The 23,940-nt window shown below is 44.6% G+C and overlaps 1 protein-coding gene across 6 annotated transcripts; it reads left to right on the top strand.

Annotated features, from left to right (window-relative positions):
• The first annotated feature begins 113 nt into the window (after positions 1-113).
• On the top strand, positions 114-23,936 carry LOC121535183 (centrosome and spindle pole-associated protein 1). Of its 6 annotated transcripts, none has more exons than XM_041841987.2 (27): positions 116-516; positions 1,325-1,431; positions 4,961-5,084; positions 5,230-5,333; positions 6,335-6,684; positions 6,763-6,921; positions 7,375-7,466; positions 7,567-7,663; positions 7,997-8,326; positions 8,966-9,084; positions 9,360-9,492; positions 10,119-10,230; positions 12,727-12,874; positions 14,397-14,534; positions 14,788-14,894; positions 15,102-15,251; positions 15,783-15,926; positions 19,577-19,693; positions 19,825-19,891; positions 19,992-20,118; positions 20,234-20,379; positions 20,887-21,027; positions 21,601-21,644; positions 21,749-21,809; positions 22,081-22,184; positions 22,442-22,592; positions 22,788-23,936. In XM_041841987.2, the coding sequence occupies exons 2-27, from the start codon at positions 1,354-1,356 to the stop codon at positions 23,006-23,008; spliced, it is 3,564 nt and encodes a 1,187-aa protein (XP_041697921.1). In that variant the 5' UTR covers positions 116-516; positions 1,325-1,353; the 3' UTR covers positions 23,009-23,936. The 6 variants fall into 6 exon arrangements, with proteins under 6 accessions (XP_041697924.1, XP_041697921.1, XP_041697919.1 ...); XM_041841985.2 differs by having other exon boundaries at positions 117-516; positions 10,116-10,230; XM_041841986.2 differs by having other exon boundaries at positions 118-516; positions 10,116-10,230; positions 22,791-23,936.
• The last annotated feature ends 4 nt before the right edge of the window (positions 23,937-23,940 follow it).

Here is a 23,940-nt window from a genome sequence, read left to right as displayed (position 1 = left end):
ACTTATCACGGCATATGCGAAAATGCAACATAGGCTGATGTGGTGGATTGAGACGCATCCAATGCGCGGACATCGATCTATTAGTGTATTATAAGGTTGTAACATTGATTGAATGTTGATTTCTCTCGCTAGATGGCGCAGAAGAGCAAGTGAATACTTGTTTTACATGTCTCTTGCAGTGCTGCTGGTTAGTAGAGGCTGACAAGATACAGTCATTGCTCTGAAAATATTGGAGAATATTTAGGACTATCAGTTCTCTATGAAAGAACCAGTACTGGTGAAAAATAAAGACAGCAAAGTGCACACACCTGCACTTGGGAGGAAGCTGACAGATATACACAATTTATCTTTAAGAAGGGTGGTGGTGGGTGGGCGCGAGGTAATTTACGGGGCTAACGTGTTACTGTAGCTAGCTGGCTGTTGCCACTTAGTTTGCAGCTGTTGCCTTGTAGCTTGAGCTAGCTAGCTGAGTAGCAAAGGTTAGCAAGCCCACTAGTTATCTTGGTTGCACAAATGGTGAGTACTGTTTATGCCATTTTAATATAGAAAACCAACTAAGCAACAGGCTTCCATCTATGCTTGACTTGCATGCATTTGTCTTTGATTTGTTTTAGCTAGCTAACGTTAGCTGGCTACCCCAGGTTAACGTTAACTAGAGACAACAGGTAGTTAGCTAACCGGACTTGGGAGGAAGCTAACTAACGTTAGCTAATTGAGCTTATACAGATTCTAGCATGCTAACCAACTCGTTTAAAAGTATTTACGTAACGTGCTTGTTAGCTAGGTATGGCCTAAATGCTAGCTAGGGAACGTTAGATGGCTAAGATTGTTTTTGTGTAGAGTGCGTGGTTGCTTGACAACCGAAATTAAAGAGACAGCGAGCCATTTCTGGCGAGCTAGTTAACGACGTTAGCTAGCTAGCTAGCTATCATACTTTGCCAGTAATATGATTAGATGATATTACAACAGCATGACTAGTTACCGTTGAGTGAAATATGTCCCAAGTTAAACTGTCTGTAGTTAACGTTAGACTTGTTGGGCTGTTTTGTCGAGTCCAAAATGCTGCTACTAGATAGCTACCTAGCCAGCCAGCTGACTTTAGCTAAATGTTTACAATTCAAGACATTGCTTGCTAACGTCAACAACATCACTATATAACCATTTCACTGACATTGACGTTACTATTTACTACCTAGGTAACGTTATACTCTCACCCAGTTATCATAAATGACTACATTGTAAGTGTTATACTGTGTGCAAGTTGCAAGTACATTTGAGCTGTATTATTATAAATTGTTTCATTGTGTCACTGTCACTTTCACAGTCAGCCTGTATTATAAATGGAGATGGATAATGAACTTAAGAAATTCATCCAGCAGCAGAAGGCCAGAGTGGCAGAGGATACAGAATCCACTTTACCTGGAAATAAGGGTGTGTTTCAATGTTCCTTTTTACTGTGGTGATAGAATGCTGAAAATGTTGGACTTGGGTCATTCCATGTCATTTCAGCAAGCCGTGACACTCACCATCTCAGATTGTTCTGAAATCGTTTTTGTAGTTATAAACAGATAAGATGTGCATTCTGGAAGCATTATTTTGTTTAAATATAATTTGAATGCTAAAAAATTAAGATAATAATTACACTCAAACTGGCCATTTTAATTTATAGGATTCATATAATGTTCAGTAATTACCTTGCATCCAATTTGGACCAAACTTTTTTCTAACAATGAGTAAGACATGAGGAATCCAAATAAATGGTAAAAAGCCATCCACTGACCCCCACGCCAATCCCACCCCAACAACGAGTATATAGTATCTGTTCTCTATGTTTGACAAGTAGTATGGAGCTACGGCTTGGAGTATATGTTACTTCATCCTATCTAATGTATTCTCAGTGAATTTGATGATGTCCCCCCGTTCATAGAAATTATTAATTTAAGTCGTTGGGTGTTATGGTTTCATTGGTTTTTAGCCAAGTACATTTCTATGGCAACGAATCCTTCAAGACTAACCAAAGTGAAAACAGGTTTTTAGAAATGTTAACAAAAAAAATTTAAATTAAAAAACAGATACCTTATTTAGAGAAATATTCAGACCCTTTGCTATGAGACTCGAAATTGAGCTCAGGTGCATCCTGTTTCCATTGATCATCCTTGACATTTTTCTACAACTTGATTGGAGTCCACCTGTGGTAAATTCAATTGATTGGACATGATTTGGAAAGGCACACATCTGTCTATTTAAGGTCCCACAGTTGATAGTGTATGTCAGGGCAAAAACCAAGCCATGAGGTCGAAGGAATTGACCATAGAGCTCCGAGACAGGATTGTGTCGAGGCAAAATAAGTTTGGAACCACAAAGACTCTTCCTAGAGCGGCCGCCCGGCCAAACTGAGCATTCGGGGGAGAAGAGCCTTGGTCAGGGAGGTGATCAAGAACCCGATGGTCACTCTGACAGAGCTCCAGAGTTCCTCTGTGGAGATGGGAGAACCTTCCAGAAGGACAACCATCTCTGCAGCACTCCACCAATCAGGCCTTTATGGTAGTGGCCAGACGGAAGCCACTCCTCAGTAAAAGGCACATGACAGCCTGCTTGAAGTTTGCTAAAAGGCACCTAAAGGACTCTCAGACCATGAGAAACAAGATTCTCTGGTCTGATGAAACCAAGATTGAACTCTTTGGCCTGAATGCCAAGCGTCACGTCTGGGAGAAACCTGGCACCATACCTACGGTGAAGCATGGTGGTGGCAGCATCATGCTGTGGGGATGTTTTTCAGCGGCAGGGACTGGGAGACTAATCAGGATCGAGGGAAAGATGAACGGAAACCTCCTCCAGAGTGCTCAGGACCTCAGACTGAGGCGAAGGTTCACCTTCAAACAGTACAATGACCCTAAGCACACAGCCAAGACAGCGCAGGAGTGGCTTCGGGACAAGTCTCTGAATGTCCTTGAGTGGCCCAGCCAGAGCCCGGACTTAAACCCGATCAAACATCTCTGGAGAGACCTGTAAATAGCTGTGCAGTGACACTCCCCATCCAACCTGACAGAGCTTGAGAGGATCTGCAGAGAAGAATGGGAGAAATTCCCCAAATACATGTGTGCCAAGCTTGTAGCGTCATACGAGGGTCTAAACGCTGCCAAAGGTTCTCCAACAAAGTACAGAGTAAAGGGTCTGAATACATATGTAAATGTCAAATTTCAGGTTTTATTTTTATAAATGTGCAAACATTTATAAACCAGTTTTTCTTTGTCATTATGGGGTATTGTGTGTAGATTGATGAGGGGAAAAACGATTTTAATCAATTTTAGAATAAGGCTGTAATGAAACAATGTGGAAAAAGTCAAGGGGTCTGAATACCTTCCGAATGCACTGTAGGAATCATTGACTTGCATTGGATTTGTGGCACAAACGCTAAAAAGTTAGCATTTGAAACAGTGGCCAGGTAAACAAAACCAACGCATGTGTTGCTGTCATACTAGAGGGGTATCCTACGAAGCAAGCTAGATCTACTCATGGTTTTCTAAAGCTAACCAGCTTCAGTTAGCTTCACATTCCAGATCAGGCTTCATCCGTACTACGACGATGGATATTGCTCGTCTGTCTGCCGCTAACTCTAGCAGGCTTGTAACTGCGCACGCATGTCGGACATGGCTAGTGAAACGCCAAACTCTTCATTGAGACAATGCTGAAACACAAATCCACGGTACCACATTTACATTTGTGCCGAAATCAAAATGAAAGAAAATATATTTTGCAAGTTCAGCAGGCTATTGTCCTCTGTAGCTCAGCTGGTAGAGCACGGCGCTTGTAACGCTAAGGTAGTGGGTTCGATCCCCGGGACCACAAAAATGTATGCACGCACGACTGTAAGTCGCTTTGGATAAAAGCGTCTGCTAAATGGCATATTAATTATTATTAATTAATTAATTAAATAGGCTTTTTGAAGTGCTGCCTTTATTTTATTAACATTAATGCAGACTTTGGTGTGCTTATCAATGCACAACCACAAGCACATTTTCCCCCACTCCTATCAATAAAATACTTTTAAGGTATACAAAAGGATTAGTGTGTGAAGTGTAAAATGCGTTCTGTCATTGCTAAATGTGTAATGTGATATATTTTAACGCTACAATTTTGTTACACACAAGACCATTTTGATTAAAATATTTTAATCGTCTTCTTCCTCAAATGAAGGGGATGATGACGTTATCTTTGCAGGAGGGAGGGAATCTGATTGAATTGGTCCTCAGCTCGTGGCTGTCATTTCATTCAGGGTAAGTGGAGTTAGCCTCCCCCGGAGCAGGTTAGTTCTGAAGGATTTGTTGCCACAGAAATGTACCTTGCTAAAAGGTGAGCCACTTTCATATGACCGGTTATACCGAGTTGAGCTCAGAGTTACCTCGCTTACTGCTCAAACTTGTTTCGGAGGATAGCCCTCTGGTCCATAGACTGCTTACAGGGTAAGAAAACCAACATGTAAATTGGGTGAACTATCCCTTTAACGAAGGGGGATTCATCAAAAAATAATCACATAGCAGGAACAGCACCAGGATGTAGGATGGGACATAAACCCAACAACTTCAATAACGAATTTCTCTGAACAGGGGAGACATTTTTTTGGGACCATTTCTTTGGATTCCTCATGTCTAACTCATTGCCAGAAAAAAGCGGGGTCCAAATCAGATGTTAGGGGCTATATTTACTCAACGTTATATGAATCCTATAAATTAACATGGCCAATTTGGGTGCAATCAATTAGGTTAATTTAGCAGAGATGAAATATAATTTAAACAAAGTAATGTTGCAGGAATGCTAAACTTATATTTTTCTGTCAACAGAAACGATTTCAGAACAATCTGAGATGGTGGGTGTCGAAGTCCTCTTTCTTGTGCTTTTTGAGATGGAATGACCCACTTGGACATGGGTGAAATGCATGCTACTTTGTGTTTGTCGACAGCTGAGCAAATTATTGCAATTTTCTGACCTGTGGCTGGATCAACAAACAAAAGATCACAAGACCTATGACCACACACTCAAGGAAAATATCCCTCCATTTACGTCGTCCACAGCACAAGGGAAAGGTACAGTATACACAGCGTGTACAAAACATTAAGAAGACACCCCCCCCCCCCCTTAATTGAACCCAATTTGTAAGCACTTTGTGGTAGATCTAGATCCTGACCATTGGGAAGTATTTTATTTCATGTATACCGCCCTGTTTTTCAGAGAATAATTGTTGTCTAAGTTTACCTTTGGGTGAAGACTATGAGAGGAAGAAACAGAAGTTACATCAAGAGCTCCGTCTGGACTACAGACACTTCATGGCTCAGGTAATATTATTACCAATGCCAAAAGGTGTTATGTAGTTGTTACTTACAAATTTGTGTGTGCAATAAACAAGAACGTGCAGAGTCAGTGCAGTTTTCTACCAAATATATTTTTTAAAACAATGGTCTCTGCTTTGGGTTGATTTGACCAATTTGGCCCTTAATTATAGAAAAAAAATGTCAGTGCTGCTGAACCAGGCCCACTCCTCCCCCTTGTTGAGAGGAGAGCTGCTAAGGTAACCTAGGACATTCTATGTGTAGCCTATTTTATACCAAGCTCCGTCAACTGAGGCCGCTTAGAGTTCATTCCAACTAGCCAAATCAGACAGCCAACTTCTTATTCATCTTATATACACTGAGTATACCAAACATTAAGAATACCTGCTATTTCCATGACATAGACTGGCCAGGTGAATCCAGGTGAAAGCTATGATCCCTTATTGATGTCACTTGTTAAATCCATTCCAATTAGTGTAGATGAAGGGGAGGAGACAGGTTAAAGAAGGATTTTTAAGCCTTGAGACCACTGAGACATGGATTGTGTATGAGTGCCATTCAGAGGGTGAATAGGCAAAATAAAATATTTAAGTGCCTTTGAACAGAGTATGGTAGTAGGTGCCAGGTGAACCGGTTTGGGTCTAGAACTGCAACGCTGCTTTGTTTTTCATGCTCAACAGTTTCCCATGTGTATCAAGAATGGTCCACTACCCAATGGACATACAGCCAACTTGACACAACTGTGGGAAGCATTGGAGTCAACATGGGCCAGCATCCCTGTAGAACGCTTTCGACAACTTGTAGAGTCCATGCCCCATGGGGGGAGGGGGGCTGCGCAACTCAATATAATGTTTGGTATACTGAGTGTATATTATTACAAAAGGGCTGGTAAAACATGTCTCAGTAAATGAAGAGAATTTGCTCAATGTTTCTTCTGTAAAAAAGTTAAAAGGGTGCTTGGAACCAAAAGGTGATCATCTTAAACCTTTTCCCCCTCATACATTCAGGACCAGATTGCCTTTCTCAGAGCTCCTCCAGACCTCCCTGATGTTTACAACAGCCCCAGACCCCTGGTGCACCCTAAGAGGGCCCCCTCTAGGAGAGACGCAGCCACACTGACAGAAGGCAAGAGGGGGCTGCACAGGGGAGGAAGCTTCCTGGTGGAGGGCCTGTGGCCTGAGGATGAGCTGCTCCTTCCTAGAGAGAGGGCCAGGCTGGTGAGAGTGGACTATGACTCTGAGGAGGACCTCACAGAGGAAGATCTGGATCTTATGGAGAGGAGGAGGCGCAGACAGACGGGGTCTGAGAGAGGAGAAGAGAGGAGGCGGCTAAGAAGACACTACAAAACAGACTTCAGGTATTTTTAAAACACTCCCTTTGCGATACAAAGCATGATGTTTGAAAACGTATTGTTAATCATACTCTTTTTGCGCAGGGACATATCAAGGCTCAGGGACAGGAGAGTTGAGCTGCCTGACGACTACACAGAGACGAGTCATTATGCAGACAGGAAGGAGACTAACGGGTCTGTTGTTCCTGATGAGGATTATTTAGAGGCACGCCAGGGGACATCATCTCCAACCCCCAAACCCAAGTACGTCAAACTATTAGTATTGAATAACAATACCTATAATTTTGATACCACAATCCTTTAGAAATGTATGTTAACACCAATTTGTTGTAGATTTTTAACGCAGTGCATTTTCTGTATGTAAAGTACATTTGTGTGAACTGACAAAATATCTAGTCTAATCTGGATTAAAGTTTTAATTTTCCATTGTCAGGGACATTGGATGGAAAAGTACAAATGAAATAGGGCTGATGTCATACTGTAATCTGTTGTGCCTGGATCATGGCTTGTTCAAGCTTCTTTAGAGATTTAGAATCCTCTCGTAAAATAAAATCATATGAAATCCCCAAACCAGCCTAAAATCAGACCCAAAAAACAGACAAACTTTCACAAAAACATTGAAGAATACTGAGCGATAAGTGTCTATCTGTAAAGTGTAAGTGTACTGTGAGTGCTGATTGACATCCTATCTGCCAGGCTGCAGGTACCAGCAGGGATGGGACCCAGTGGAAGATCCATATCCTCTACCAAGAAGGACGAGCCTGAATTTGCTACCGGACTAATGATTGGTAAGACCAATTCTGTTCAGATTTTTCTTAACTAAGGTTAACTACATTAGTTTATTTGTTGATATTTCTCAAAAAATGTGGTATGACATGAATCTGACAGGGGCTGAAGATGCAGATGCTGCCTTGCAGAGAAGGAAGGAGATATACAGGCAGGAGCTGCAGGAGCAGATAGCTGAACAGCAGAGGAATAAGAAAAGGTGGTTGTTCATGTCTGTTTGATCCTGCTGTATGTGAAGAAGAAACCCTTACATTATCCATCTTAGTGAGATGAGCTATAGGGTCTACATAGACTCATTTTAGCAGCATTGTAGTCTGAGGTAGATTTGTTTATAAGGCTGCGTTTACACAGGCACCCCAATTCTGATCTTTTGCCAGTAATTGGTCTTTTGACCAATTAGATCAGATGTTTTGCCTAATAATTGGGCAAAAGATCAGAATTGGGCTGCCTGTGTAAGTGCAGCCTAAGATATTACTGCTGCTTACTAGTTTGAAGAACCTCATGAACAGTCTTATGTCCTTTGTCTTATTAGGGAGAAGGATTTGGAGCTCAGAGTTGCTGTGACAGGGGCGACTGACCCGGAGAAACAGGCAGATCGGATCAAACCGTTTGGAGCAGTGAATGGTGGCGACCATGCCAGAAAGAGAAAAGACAGCTGGTACCCACCAGGCCAAGGTGTGGACATACCAGGGGATGAGTTGAATAGGAGACCCAGTGAGGAGAACCGAGAGAGGCTTCCCCCTGAGCAGCCCCGCGTGGCCTTCCAGTCGCCCCTGCTGGAGTACAGCCACGCCCTGGGCCTCAGCAGTGGAGGCATCTCCCCTTACAGCCAGGCCATTCACAGGAGCATGGACACCCCCAGGTAGCTAAGAAGCAGTAATCCTCGTCTGTGTCCCAAATGGCACCCAGGCTCTGGTCCTCGAGTGGCGCATCGGTCTAAGGCACTGCATCGCAGTGCTAGAGGCGTCACTACAGACCCGGGTTCGATCCCAGGCTGTGTCACAGCCGGCCGTGACCAGGAGACCCATGAGGCGGCGCACAATTGGCCCAGCGTTGTCCAGGTTAGGGGAGGGTTTGTCCGGCCGGGATGTCCTTGTCTCTTCGTGCTCTAGCGACTCCTTGTGGCGGGCCGGGCGCCTGCAAGCTAACTTCGGTCTTCAGTTGGACGGTGTTTCCTCTGACACATTGGTGCGGCTGGCTTCTGGGTTAAGCGGACAGTGTGTTAACAAGCAGTGCGGCTTGGCAGGGTCGTGTTTCGGAGGACGCATGGCTCTCGACCTTCGCCTCTACCGAGTCCGTACGGGAGTTGCAGCGATGGGACAAGACTAACTACCAATTGGGGAGAAAAAGGGCTAAAAGTACAAAATTAAAATAAAGTGGTGAATTATATAGAAAATAGGGTGCCATTTGGGATACACACCTGATCTATTCAATCTGATTAATACACTAGATTGTTTGACAAAATTAAACATTGCTGTATGATTTTGAATTTCTGTTTCAGGATTCCAGGTTTCCTTCCTCATCCACCATCCACATTGGCAGATGCACAAAGAACTCCCTATGATGAGGCCCATCTCTACTATGGCGCAAGGAATCCACTGGACCCTAACCGGGCCAACTGTAAGCACTACCAGTCTGAATTGAATAGTCTAGCTACATTAGTAGATTCAAAGGGTTAAATACTAGTAAAAAAAGAGATTGATTGGAGTGAAAGCGTATGTTCTATGATCTAGCGTAATTCGTGTTTTGTGGTATTATATAATGTGCATTAGGCTACATATTTCATGTGTGTTAGCTAGGAAATGAGCCCATGTCATGTTGCTATACATTTAGAAAGAGGTGTACATTGGTTTGACTGAAAGTATGTTCATTAGTGTTTGGTGGTTCTATGTTAGATGGTCAGATCCCGCTGACAGGAGGGGGTCACCCTGTGTCCTACCTGAGCCTTCCTCCTGCAGGGCCTCATCCCAGCCAGATGGGTCAACACAGCCAGCACAGTGGGAGCAGCCATCCAGAGCCCCCTCCACAGTAAGTACCCTACTAGTCATCTGATCCTGTCTCTTCCCTTCAAAACCCACTCTTCAGTAAGTAAGCCTTGTCCGAGCCAAAGTGGCCCATAGGGTAGGAGCCTATCTCCTGTTTCTGTAGCATGAGGCAGCTTGATGTACAATTACCCCCTGGACAGGACGCTAGTCTCTTCAGGTGGTGAGTAGTATTCTCTATTCACCAGTAGAGTGTACCTCCTCTAAAGCTACCCTATCTGTGCCCTGTGTTGGACTTCTGAGAAGGTCATGCTCACTGGCCATCTGGACAGACAGGACTGTTGTTCCCTCCCTGCTGAGTGACTGCTGCAGCCTGCACTGGTCTGCTCTGGACACCTCTGATTTCTCCCTCGTCCCTCACATCTGCCCTCTTTCTCTCTCCCAATAACTGTCCTCTCTCTCACTCTCCCTTTTCCACTGGCAATCTAAACGTCTTTCTCAGTGATAGATGGAAATGCATCAATGTGACAAACCACATCAATTGTGTATCTCCTATTTGCCATACCTTTTTGCATAGTATTGATAATTTCAAATTGTTACAGAGATGCCTTTCATAGTAGTGAACACAAAGGAATACATGAGTGAATTCATATTTAATCTCTCTTTCAGCAGACCTGCCAGTGACGCTGCTACCATGGGTTCAGGGATTGGAGTATTTCCCGCTGAGCAGATCAAGCCATCTAAAGAGAGTGTGATAAGTTACAAGGAGGCACTGAGACAACAGGTACATTTTGAATGTGATGGTGGAAGGCAGCAGTGTCTTTCTCCGCTATGCTTGCATGCATTTCGTCACAGTGTGCTATTTCTGCAGGGAGACACCAGGAAAGGGAGGGGTCAGCTTTTTTGCCAGGTAACATACAGTGAGGGAAAAAAGTATTTGATCCCCTGCTGATTTTGTACGTTTGCCCACTGACAAAGAAATGATCAGTCTATAATTTTAATGGTAGGTTTATTTGAACAGTGAGACAGAATAACAACAAAAAAATCCAGAAAAACGCATGTCAAAAATGTTATAAATTGATTTGCATTTTAATGAGGGAAATAAGTATTTGACCCCCTCTCAATCAGAAAGATTTCTGGCTCCCAGGTGTCTTTTATACAGGTAACGAGCTGAGATTAGGAGCACACTCTTAAAGGGAGTGCTCCTAATCTCAGTTTGTTACCTGTATAAAAGACACCTGTCCACAGATGCAATCAATCAAATCAGATTCCAAACTCTCCACCATGGCCAAGACCAAAGAGCTCTCCAAGGATGTCAGGGACAAGATTGTAGACCTACACAAGGCTGGAATGGGCTACAAGACCATCGCCAAGCAGCTTGGTGAGAAGGTGACAACAGTTGGTGTGATTATTCGCAAATGGAAGAAACACAAAAGAACTGTCAATATCCCTCGGCCTGGGGCTCCATGCAAGATCTCACCTCCTGGAGTTGCAATGATCATGAGAACGGTGAGGAATCAGCCCAGAACTACACGGGAGGATCTTGTCAATGATCTCAAGGCAGCTGGGACCATAGTCAACAAGAAAACAATTGGTAACACACTACGCCGTGAAGGACTGAAATCCTGCAGCGCCCGCAAGGTCCCCCTGCTCAAGAAAGCACATATACAGGCCCATCTGAAGTTTGCCAATGAACATCTGAATGATTCAGAGGAGAACTGGGTGAAAGTGGTGGTCAGATGAGACCAAAATCGAGCTCTTTGGCATCAACTCAACTCGCCGTGTTTGGAGGAGGAGGAAGGCTGCCTATGACCCCAAGAACACCATCCACACTGTCAAACATGGAGGTGGAAACATTATGCTTTGGGGGTGTTTTTCTGCTAAGGGGACAGGACAACTTCACCGCATCAAAGGGACGATGGACGGGGCCATGTACCGTCAAATCTTGGGTGAGAACCTCCTTCCCTCAGCCAGGGCATTGAAAATGGGTCGTGGATGGGTATTCCAGCATGACAATGACCCAAAACACACGGCCAAGGCAACAAAGGAGTGGCTCAAGAAGAAGCACATTAAGGTCCTGGAGTGGCCTAGCCAGTCTCCAGACCTTAATCCCATAGAAAATCTGTGGAGGGAGCTGAAGGTTCGAGTTGCCAAACATCAACCTCGAAACCTTAATGGAGTAGATCTGCAAAGAGGAGTGGAACATAATCCCTCCTGAGATGTCTGCAAACCTGGTGGCCAACTACAAGAAACGTCTGACCTCTGATTGCCAACAATGGTTTTGCCACCAAGTACTAAGTCATGTTTTGCAGAGGGATCAAATACTTATTTCCCTCATTAAAATGCAAATCAATTGATAACATTTTTGACATGTGTTTTTCTGGATTTTTGTTGTTATTCTGTCTCTCACTGTTCAAATAAACCTACCATTAAAATGATAGACTGATCATGTCTTTGTCAGTGGGCAAACGTACAAAATCAGCAGGGGATCAAATACTTTTTCCCCTCACTGTATAGGTAACTGCCATAATAATTGAAGTAAATGAGGGATACAAAGTATATTTAAAGCAGGTGCTTCTACACAGGTGTGGTTCCGGGGTATTAAGCAATTAACATCCCATCATGCTTAGGGTCTTGTATAAAAATGCTGGTCAGGCCATTATTTTAGCTACCATGGCTATGCCCCATAGCATGACAATTCCCCCATCCACAGGCCTTGAGTGGTCACTGAATGGTTTGATGAGCATGAAAACCATGTAAACCATATGCCATGGCCGTCTCAGTCACCAGATCTCAACCCAATTGAACACTTATGGGAGATTCCTGAGACAGCGTTTTCCACCACCATCAACAAAACACCAAATGATGGAATTTCTCATGGAAGAATGGAGTCGCATCCTTCCAATAGAGTTCCAGACACTTGTAGAATCTATGCCAAGGCACGTTGAAACTGTTCTGGCGGCTCGTGGTTGCCCAACGCCTTATTAAGACACTTTATGTTGGTGTTTCGTTTATTTTGGCAGTTACCTGTAGAATCAGATTTTTTTTTAAATTGTTTTTCGGAACCCATTCCCTCAGACATTCTCACAGCAATATACCAATAGGTATGCCTATCAATATACCATTTCACTCTTCTCTATTGTCCTCTTCGCGTGACCATTGAAGACAAAAGCACATCTGGGTTGTACAGAATCTAATAACTTTATTTTTCCTGTGAGGGAACTTCATTTTTAGATAATTGGTATTCTAATGAAAGTGTTCCATCCAAACCTGACTTCAGATCCAGGATAGACAGGAGCGGCGGAGGTTGGACAGGGAGGAGAGGGATCGCTACGAGGCCAAGCTGGAGGCTGACATGAAGAACCACGAGCCCTGGGGGAGAGGAGGAGGAGGAGCACCTCTCAGAGACAGCAGGGGCAACCTCATCAGTATGTTCCCTCTGCTACTTCCCTCCCTCCACACTATGGTCCACATATTCTCTTTGTTTTCTCACCTTTCAGTAGGTATATACTACCAGTCAAAAGTTTACTCATTCAAGGGTTTTTCTTTATTCTTACTATTTTTTGCATTGTAGAATAATAATGAAGACATCAAAACTATGAAAAAACACATGGAATCATGTAGTAACCAAAAAAGTGTTAAACAAATCAAAATATATTTTAAATTTGAGATTCTTCAAAGTAGCCACCCTTTACCTTGATGACAGCTTTGCACACTCTTGGCATTCTCTCAACCAGCTTCATGAGGTAGTCACCTGGAATGCATTTCAATTAACAGGTGTGCCTTCTTAAAAGTTAATTTGTAGAATTTATTTATTTCTTAATGTGTTTGAGCCAATCAGTTGTGTTGTGACAAGGTAGGGGGAGTATACAGAAGATAGCCCTATTTGGTAAAAGACCAAATCCATATTATGGTAAGAACCGCTCAAATAAGCAAAGAGAAATGACAGTCCATTACTTTAAGACATGAAGGTCAGTCAATACGGAACATTTCAAGAACTTTGAAAGTTTCTTCAAGTGCAGTCGCAAAAACCATCAAGCGCTATGAAACTGGCTCTCATGAGGCATGCCACACGAATGGAAGACCCAGAGTTACCTCTGCTGCAGAGGATAAGTTCATTAGAGTTACCAGCCTCAGAAATTGCAGCCCAAATAAATGCTTCAGAGTTCAAGTCACATACACATCTAAACATCAACTGTTCAGAGGGGACTGTGTGAGTCAGGCCTTCATGGTCGAATTGCTGCAAAGAAGCCACTACTAAAGAACACCAATAAGAAGAAGAGACCTGCTTGGGCCAAGAAACACGAGCAATGGACATTAGACCGGTGGAAATGTGTCCTTTAGTCTGGAGTCCAAATTTGAGATTTTTGGTTTCAACCACCGTGTCTTTGTTAGACGCGGTGTGGGTGAACGGATGATCTCTGCATGTGTAGTTCCCACCGTAAAGCATGGAGGAGGAGGTGTTATGTTGTGGAGGTGCTTTGCTGGTGACACTGTCTGTGATTTATTTAGAATTCAAGGCATACTTAACCAGCATGGCTACCACAGCATTCTGCAGCGATGCGCCATCCCATCTGGTTTGGGCTTAGTGGGACTATCATTTGTTTTTGAACTGGACAATGACCCAGGTAAAGCTGGTTGAGAGAATGCCAAGAGTGTGCAAAGCTGTCATCAAGGCAAAGGGTGGCTATATATTTTGATTTGTTTTTAACACTTTTTTGGTTACTACATGATTCCATATGTGTTATTTCATAGTTTTGATGTCTTCACTATTATTCTACAATGTAGAAAATAGTAAAACAATTCAGAAAAACCCTTGAATGAGTAGGTGTGTCCAAACTTTTGACTTGTACTGTACGTTTGGAGACTGAGCGCAGAGGAAAGAATGTGTAATGTTTTAGAACCTTTGTAAAGATTATTACTTATGGTAATCGTGTGAATTGTCACTAGCCGATCTGCACCAGATGCACAAGCATAATGAGGAGGCCTACATCAACCCTGAGACATGGCAGAAGATGGCGACAGCCACCATGACAGTACTCCGAGAGGAGGACACTACTAGACCTCCCTCCACCCACAGAGTCTCAGGTAGATACAGGGGCTTTCACATTGATGTGATTCTCTATCAGGAGTCTATATAAGGCATATGCAACAGGACAGAGGAAAGATGCGCCCCAAATGGCACCTTATTCTGTACATAGTTCACTACTTCTGACCAGAGCCCTATGGGCCATTTAGGACACAACCCAAAGTGGTAGTGGCACTCTCGCCAACCTGTCCAACACACTGTGTCAGGCTCAGCTAACATGTTATTTTGTCTGGTATGTTTCTCTGTCAACAGGTTTTGTTCAGGCTCCTTTGTTTGCCAGAGGCAGTGTTTTTGGTAACCGGCCCACACCACAGCAAGTCCACGAACAGGACAAGCACAAGGCTTACCTCAAACAACAGGTACTGGATGTACCCCTCGGTACTGTGTGGCTAAAATAGTATTTTCACATTATCAGCTGAAATGAACCTTCCCCTAAATCACGTAAAAAAGCTTATTGTAGAGCTTAAATCAAATGTTGTTCTGATGCACATTGATGGTTTGGTGATATGTGATTGGATACACATACACACTCAGTGATGACCCTGGTTGTCTGTCCTGCTGCCTAGATTGAAGAGAAGCGGAGGAAGGAGGCGGAGGAGCGAGAGAGCCAGAGGCTGGAGGAGGAGAAGGAGGAGAAGAGGCTGGCTGAGCAGAGGGAACGCATCCAGAGAGAGTATGAAGAAGAACAGGACAGGAAGAAACGCAAGGAGATGGAGGTCAGTATTAACTGGACCAGGGCTTGGATTCAGTAAGGGGGCTTTAGCATTAGATTACACTGCAATACTCTATCTACTATACTACTGCAATACTCTATGGAACACTAGTCACTTTAATAATATTTACATATCTTGCATTACTCATCTCATATGTATATACTGTATTCTATACTATTCTACTGTATCTTATTCCATTCCACTCTGTCATTTGCTCGTCCATATGTATATATTCTTAATTCCATTCCTTACTTAGATTTGTGTGTATTGGGTATATGTTGTGAAATTGTTAGATATTTCTTGTTAGATATTACTGCACTGTCGGAGCTAGAAGCACAAGCATTTCGCTACACCCACAATAACATCTGCTAAACAGGTGTACGTGACCAATAACATTTGATTTGATGCTAATATGAGTGTAACATTACTATCAGCTGAATGCTATCGTATGACATGAGTCATTCAGTTCAGTAAATGTTTATTGTAACACACACACACATTTCAGGGGACTGAACAAGGTTTTTCTCCCTCCAGCAAAAAGCAAAGAATGAGCAGCTGAGCCGTCTGGCTGAGGAGCGAAAGAAAGAGGCAGAGAGAAAGAAGAAAGAGGTAGAGGAGAAGGAGAACTCTGCCCTGAGGAAGCAGTATGAGAAGGAGAGACAGGCTCGTCTAGAGGAGGTGAGCTGACTGGAAAACGCTCAGTTTGACCCTCTGAACATCGAGGGGCGGGTGGTTTACTGTACACACATTAAGCCTATTCCTGGACTAGAAAGCATGCTCAATGGAACATTTCCATTTAAAGCACTCCACTTAATCTGTGTCTGGGAAACTGAGTTCAAATCAAATGTTATTTGTCAAATACACGTGTTTAGCAGATGTTATTGTGGGTGTAGCGAAATGCTTGTGCTTCTAGCTCCAACAGTGCAGTAATATCTAACAAGTAATATCTAACAATTTCACAACATATACCCAATAAACACAAATCTAAGTAAGGAATGGAATTTAAGAATATATACATATGGACAAGCAATGACAGAGGGGCATGGACTAAGATACAGTAGAATATTATAGAATAGAATGCAGTATATACATATGAGATGAGTAGTGCAAGATATGTAAACATTATTAAAGTGACTAGTGTTCCATTTCTTAGTGGCCAGTGATTTCAATAGGCAGCAGCAGCCTCAAATGTGCTAGTGATGGCAATTTAACAGTCTGATGGCCTTGAGATAGAAGCTGTTTTTCATTCTCTCGGTCCCAGCTTTGATGCACCTGTACTGACCTCGCCTTCTGGATGATAGCGGGGTGAGGGTGGTTGATGTCCTTGATGATCTTTTTGGTCTTCCTGTGACATCGGGTCCTGTAGGTGTCCTGGAGGGCGGGTAATTTGCCCCCGGTAATGCGTTCGGCAGACCGCACCACCCTCTGGAGAGCCCTGCGGTTGCAGGCGGTGCAGTTGCCGTATCAGGCGGTGATACAGCCTGACAGGATGCTGTCAATTATGCATCTGTAAAAGTTTGTGATGATTTTAGGTGCCAAGCCAAATTTCTTCAGCCTCCTGAAGTTGAAGAGGCTCTGTTGCGCGTTCTTCACCACACTGTCTGCGTGGGTGGACCATTTCAGTTTGTCAGTGATGTGTACGCCAAGGAACTTGAAGCTTTCCACCTTCTGCACTGCAGTCCCGTCGACGTGGATAGGGGGGGTGCACCCTCTGCTGTTTCCTGAAGTCCACGATCATCTCCTTTGTTTTGTTGACGTCGAGAGGTTATTTTCCTGGCACCACACTCCCAGAGCCCTCACCTCCTCCCTGTAGGCTGTCTCGTCATTGTTTGTAATCAAGCCTACTACTGTTGTCGTCTGCAAACGTGCTTGGCCACGCAGTCATGTTTGAACAGGGAGTACAGGAGGGGGCTGAGCACGCACCCTTGTGGGGCCCCAGTGTTGAGGATCAGCGAAGTGGAGGTGTTGTGTCCTACCTTCACCACCTGGGGGGCGGCCCGTCAGGAAGTCCAGGACCCAGTTGCACAGGGCGGGGGTCAGACCCAGGGCCTCAAGCTTAATGATGAGCTTGGAGAGGGTACTATGGTGTTGAATGCTGAGCTATAGTCAATGAACAGCATTCTTACATAGGTATTCCTCTTGTCCAGATGGGATAGGGCAGTGTGATGGCGATTGCATCGTATGTGGATCTATTGGGACGGTAAGCAAATTGAAGTGGGTCTAGGGTGACAAGTAAGGTAGAGGTAATATGATCCTTGACTAGTCTCTCAAAGCACTTCATGATGAAAGAGGTGATTGCTACAGGGCGATAGTCATTTAGTTCAGTTACCTTTGCTTTCTTGGGTACAGGAACAATGGTGGCCATCTTGAAGCATGTAGGGACAGCAGACTGGGATAGGGAGAGATTGAATATGTCCGTAAACACACCAGCCAGCTGGTCTGTGCATGCTCTGAGGATGCGGCTAGGGATGCCTTGCGGGGCTTAACATGCTTAAATGTCTTACTCACATCGGCCATGGAGAAGGAGAGCCCACAGTCCTTGGTAGTGGGCCGCGTCAGTGGCACTGTGTTATCTTCAAAGCGGGCAAAGAAGGTGTTTAGCTTGTCTGGAAGCGAGACGTTGATGTCGGCGACATAGCTGGATTTCCTTTTGTAGTCTGACTGTAGACCCTGCCACATACGTCTGGTGTCTGAGCTGTTGAATTGCGACTCCACTTTGTCTCTCTACTGATGTTTTGCCAGTTTAATTGCCTTGCGGAGTGAATAGCTACACTGTTTGTATTCTGCCATATTCCCAGTCACCTTGCCATGGTTAAATGCGGTGGTTCTTGTTTTCAGTTTTGCTGGTGAGTTACCGCCGCTCTGATATCCAATAGTTTTTCCCGGCTGTATGTAATGATACAAAACACTTTCTGAGCTAATAATGTAAAAAATTATATATACAGTGAGGGGAAAAAAGTATTTGACCCCCTCTCAATCAGAAAGATTTCTGGCTCCCAGGTGTCTTTTATACAGGTAACAAACTGAGATTAGGAGCACTCTCTGAGATTAGGAACACTCCCTTTAAGAGTGTGCTCCTAATCTCAGCTTGTTGCCTGTATAAAAGACACCTGTCCACAGAAGCAATCAATCAATCAGATTCCAAACTCTCCACCATGGCAAAGAGCTCTCCAAGGATGTCAGGGACAAGATTGTAGACCTACAATCTGGAATGGGCTTCAAGACCATCGCCAAGCAGCTTGGTGAGAAGGTGACAACAGTTGGTGCGATTATTCGCAAATGGAAGAAACACAAAAGAACTGTCAATCTCCCTCGGCCTGGGGCTCCATGCAAGATCTCACCTTGTGGAGTTGCAATGATCATGAGAACGGTGAGGAATCAGCCCAGAACTACACGGGAGGATCTTGTCAATGATCTCAAGGCAGCTGGGACCATAGTCACCAAGAAAACAATTGGTAACACACTACGCCGTGAAGGACTGAAATCCTGCAGCGCTCGCAAGGTCTCCCTGCTCAAGAAAGCACATATACATGCCCGTCTGAAGTTTGCCAATGAACATCTGAATGATTCAGAGGAGAACTGGATGAAAGTGTTGTGGTCAGATGAGACCAAAATGGAGCTCTTTGGCATCAACTCAACTCGCCGTGTTTGGAGGAGGAGGAATGCTGCCTATGACCCCAAGAACACCATCCCCACCGTCAAACATGGAGGTGGAAACAATATGCTTTGGGGGTGTTTTTCTGCTAACTTCACCGCATCAAAGGGACGATGGACGGGGCCATGTACCGTCAAATCTTGGGTGAGAACCTCCTTCCCTCAGCCAGGGCATTGAAAATGCGTCGTGGATGGGTATTCCAGCATGACAATGACCCAAAACACACGGCCAAAGCAACAAAGGAGTGGCTCAAGAAGAAGCACATTAAGGTCCTGGAGTGGCCTAGCCAGTCTCCAGACCTTAATCCCATAGGAAATCTGTGGAGGGAGCCACCAAGTACTAAGTCATGTTTTGCAGAGGGGTCAAATACTTATTTCCCTAATTAAAATGCAAATCAATTGATAACATTTTTGACATGTGTTTTTCTGGATTTTTTGGTGGTTATTCTGTCTCTCACTGTTCAAATAAACCTACCATTAAAATTATAGACTGATAATTTATTTGTCAGTGGGCAAACGTACAAAATCAGCAGGGGATCAAATACTTTTTCCCTCACTGTATTAAAAATAAATAAAATACCGCAAAGTTTCCTAAGAGCTAGTCGCGAGGCCGCCATCTTCGTCGGCGCCAGGATGGGTTTGAGAGTGATGACATTGTGGTTGTCTGTCTGAAGGTACCAAGGGAGCCGTCTCCCCCTATCCCCACCCTCCAGAAGAGGTATCAGGCTCCCCAGTACACCCCCAGACCTCCGTCCATGGACAGCCGTCGCTCTACTGCCGTCCCCCTGTCTGTGAGTGACTTCCAGAGCCCACAGCATGTCCTCTTCCACACTACCATGGAGGGAAATAGTTTTGACTGTGAGGAGATATTAGTGGAGAAGAATGACTGGGTCTGGTGTTCCTCCCTCTCTTCCCCCTGTAGGAGCGTTCTCTATCAGGGCTCCAGTCCCCTCCAGTCCCAGCCCGCAGGAACCAGCTGAGAGCTGCCGGTAACACTGACTCTCACAATAATACAATGCATAATAGTTTTAAAAAACGATTTTCTCTCAACTTCTGTGATACTGATGTCTGTCTGTCTGTGCGTGCCAGAGGACCAGCGGGGTGTGATCAGTGAACTGTCAGTTCTGCGCAGACGGCTGCGGAGCGAGCAGAAACGTCTGGAGGTCCAGCTGTTGCAGTCAGAGTGGGAGGAGCTGGACTCACCTATGAGTGACAGGTAAGGCTGGTGAGGTGATGCCCTCCACTGTTGGTCTCATGGCTTCAGCAAGCCAAGGGTCCAGGCTGTGTTAGTTGTAGTGTCCTGTCTCCTGGCTGACCGATACTGTGTCCAGACACAGGGACCGGGAGCGGCCCCAAGTGGATGTGTTTGACATGGCCAGACTGCGGCTGCAGGCCCCCGTCAGGAGACCCTCCTCCAGGAACGCAGAGCCCAACTACCTGCATAGAATCCATGACTCGCTACAGCTTCGATACAGAGGTGAAGGAATACAGCGATTGTTTGATGAATACTGGGCCGGTTGCAAATGGCACCCTATTCCCTATGTAGGGTCTCATCAAAGGAAGTGCACTATATAGGGAATAGGGTTCCATTGGCACGTAACTCAGGGCACTGATTGTTATACATGAAGTCTAACAGCACAGTGTTCATTAAACAAATGCAGCAACTGGGGCTGTGTAGACACCCTATGCTACTTTCCTTTTCAGTGCACTACTCTTTACCAGGGTGATCAGTGTTGTCCCGAGTGGCGCAGTGGTCTAAGGCACTGCATCTCAGTGCTTGAGGCGTCACTTCACTGGTTCGATTCCAGGCTGTGCCACAACCGGCCGTGATTGGGAGTCCCATAGGGCGGCGCACAATTGGCCCAGCGTCGTCCGGGTTTGGCCGGTGTAGGCCGTCATTGTAAATAAGACTTGCCTAGTTAAATAAAGGTGAAATATAAAATAAATGGAGTATTGAATGGAGAAGTCATTGTTTGTGCTGCAGACGTTGATTCCAGAGAGGAGGAAGGCCATGGTTACTGTGAGCCCCCTAGGGACCGAGCTGGACAGAGGGTGGACATCCAGAGACAGGCTGATTACAGGGTACAGCAGCGCAGGATCCACAGCCTGAGGAAACCTGTTGACGGTCAGCAGCGTCACCACCAAACACGCACTGCATACTCAATATCAACCTCTACTCACTGCCTACAGACTCAATATCAACCTCTACTCACTGCCTACAGACTCAGTATCAACCTCTACTCACTGCCTACAGACTCAGTTTCAACCTCTACTCACTGCCTACAGACTCAGTATCAACCTCTATTCACTGCCTACAGACTCAGTATCAACCTCTACTCACTGCCTACAGACTCAGTATCAACCTCTATTCACTGCCTACAGACTCAGTATCAACCTCTATTCACTGCCTACAGACTCAGTATCAACCTCTATTCACTGCCTACAGACTCAGTATCAACCTCTATTCACTGCCTACAGACTCAGTATCAACCTCTACTCACTGCCTACAGACTCAGTATCAACCTCTATTCACTGCCTACAGACTCAGTATCAACCTCTACTCACTGCCTACAGACTCAGTATCAACCTCAGTGCCTAAACACTCACTATTAAATACTCATTGATCACCTCACTGATCACAGCTTTATCAACTAACTCGTTAAGGGGCTTGAAAATAATTTGTCTTTGCATTTTTTAGATTGTTTTGACCTGTCACCACCCCAGCAACAAAACCATTATTTGGTGAGTTAATTTAGCTAGTGCACTGAACTACGTACAGTGGTTTATTTGCTGTACAGTACAGCTTGTCTGTTTGTGTCACTAAGCCTGTCCACTGTTCTCCACAGAGGAATGCAGTGGGGGATCCTATGAGAGGTTCCCTGTTGGAGTCTGACAGTGCATTCATTGGTAAGCCCCTTGTGGTTCACTACTAGCTATGTGTAGTAAGGGAAGGAGTGCGTTGGGAATAACACATAGGGTGCATCCCAAATGGCGCTCTATTTCCCAAATAGTGCACTACTTTTGACCAGAGCCCTATAGGCGGCCTATGGGCTCTGGTCAAAAGTAGTACACTATATAGGGAATATGGTGCCATTTGGGATGCACCCCAGGTTTTGTAAGGGAAAGAGTGCCTTGTGAATCACACCAATAACTCTATTTATCGGTGGTTTGTCTCCAGATCCCATGGGTGAAGCCTTCCCAGTGGCCTCCACACCTGAGCAGAAGCCCCAGCTCTCAGCCAGGGAAAAGAGGAGGCTGGCCAAGAGGGCAGACCTGCACAATGTAAGGTCCTCTCTGTCTGACGGTGTCAAATAGTTCACAGTTCAGTCTCTGATATCTGGGACCGTATTCTCCAAGTGTCTCAGAGTATCGGATCAGGTCCCCCCTGTCCATTTAATCTTATCATGATCTAAAAGGCAAAACTGATCCTAAATCAGCACTCTGAGACACTTTATCCATATATGAAGAGGTCAGTGGCAGCTCTCCATTGAAAATGCTATATTCCTCTACAATCATATCTTGTGCTCTGGCTTGTTTAGGAGAGGGTGAGCTCCAGAGAGCCTGTTGGCCAGCCAGAGAACTACTCCCACCAGTCAGAGGCCAGTCTCAACACTGAGCAGCATGACAGAGGGCGTAACCACCATAAGACCAAGAGGCTGCTGGCTATGAGCCACAACGGCCTCGGAACAGGTGGGTGAAGACCTTGGCCCTGGAACCATGTTGATGGCAATGATTACAGAGATAAAACTGTGGAGGCTGTCATAGTGTCCCAATGTGCCGGAATAGAACCATCTCTACCTGGAAGATCTCTATTAATAATTATTAGGAGGATGATGGATGGGTTGTAGATTGGTGGTATCTCTTCATGGTTGCTCTCTCGTCCAGCAGACCTGTCTGGAGATGAAGATGCCTCTCCGCAGGTTTCCCCTCGCGCCCCAGAACCCTGGGGCTCTGTGGATACGGTTGCCATGGAGCCGTGGATGAGACCAGGCACCTCAGAGACTCTGAAGCGCTTAATGACCGGTCAGACTCCCCGCAGGGAAAGGCTGACCAGCAGAGAGGCTGCTGTCCAGGACTGGGAAGGTCCCTCTACCTATCATGGCTAACCCCCCCCCCCTTAGAAAGGGTCATTCTAAGCACTTTGGTGTTCCCGTACACACTTGGGTTGTACAACTTATGTTCAACGCAATTGATATAACAGCTGTGTTAGACCTGACAGTTTTTCTGCACAAAAATAATAACACAAGCATTGTGGAGACTACACCACCATTGTACGGTGTAAACATTTTTGTGCAGACAAACTGTTGTATGACAAAATATATATATATTTTTGTATTGCAACTTGTCAAATGCGTTGTACAACCAAGTGTGTAGGGGGCCTACGTTTGTACACTGCCGTCACTTGGCTTGATGCAACTACATCAGTGGTCATGCTGGCAGAATCTGCATGAAGATCTCTACAGAGAAGGATCATCTGCTTTAGCTTCTAGATTGATGTCGACTAACTTAGCCCTTTGCTTTTGCAGTGCTTGACTTGTGTATCATGGTCTACCTCTGAAAATGCCTCTTGTTAATTTGCAATGCAGAATTAAGCTTCTTGTGAAAAACGCATAGATTGTACTTTCATGGATGGACCTGTAATGAAAAATATGCAGATTATTCTGAGAATGGTAGGCACAGGGGAGGACAACTCCATTCCTAGAAGGACAGAGTGTGCAGGCATTTGCTCCAGTCAAGCACTATTGAAGTTGATTAGTTAAATCAGGTGTGTCTGAGCTGCGCTGGGACAAAAGCCTGCCGGTTGCCATCCTCTGTAAGGCTTATTGGAAAGAGTGATCTAGGGTTGCCTTAGCCTGTAGACAGATGTCCTGAACTGATCCCAAGACTATCTATTCATGATTTAAATTCATTGTATAATAATGGCACTACATTTAATGTAAATTGTGTTAAAATATTTTCATATGTACTGTGTGAATATGTTTGGCCTAGATGTGACCTCATTTTCAACCTAATTAAATTATTTTAGATAAGGAAGTTG

Source organism: Coregonus clupeaformis, chromosome 21 (assembly GCF_020615455.1).
Source record: "Coregonus clupeaformis isolate EN_2021a chromosome 21, ASM2061545v1, whole genome shotgun sequence".
In the NCBI taxonomy this organism is placed as follows: Eukaryota; Metazoa; Chordata; class Actinopteri; order Salmoniformes; family Salmonidae; genus Coregonus; species Coregonus clupeaformis.
Note: the sequence above shows the minus strand (reverse complement) of the source record. Positions and strands in the feature narration are given on the sequence as shown.

Coding starts and splice junctions, on each gene's coding strand:
- LOC121535183 (XM_041841985.2), top strand. CDS start 1,354: ATGAACTTAAGAAATTCATCCAGCAGCAGAAGGCCAGAGTGGCAGAGG. Junction 6,922..7,374: donor TCTCCAACCCCCAAACCCAA/GTACGTCAAACT, acceptor CCTATCTGCCAG/GCTGCAGGTACCAGCAGGGA. Junction 21,645..21,748: donor AGCAACAAAACCATTATTTG/GTGAGTTAATTT, acceptor TGTTCTCCACAG/AGGAATGCAGTGGGGGATCC.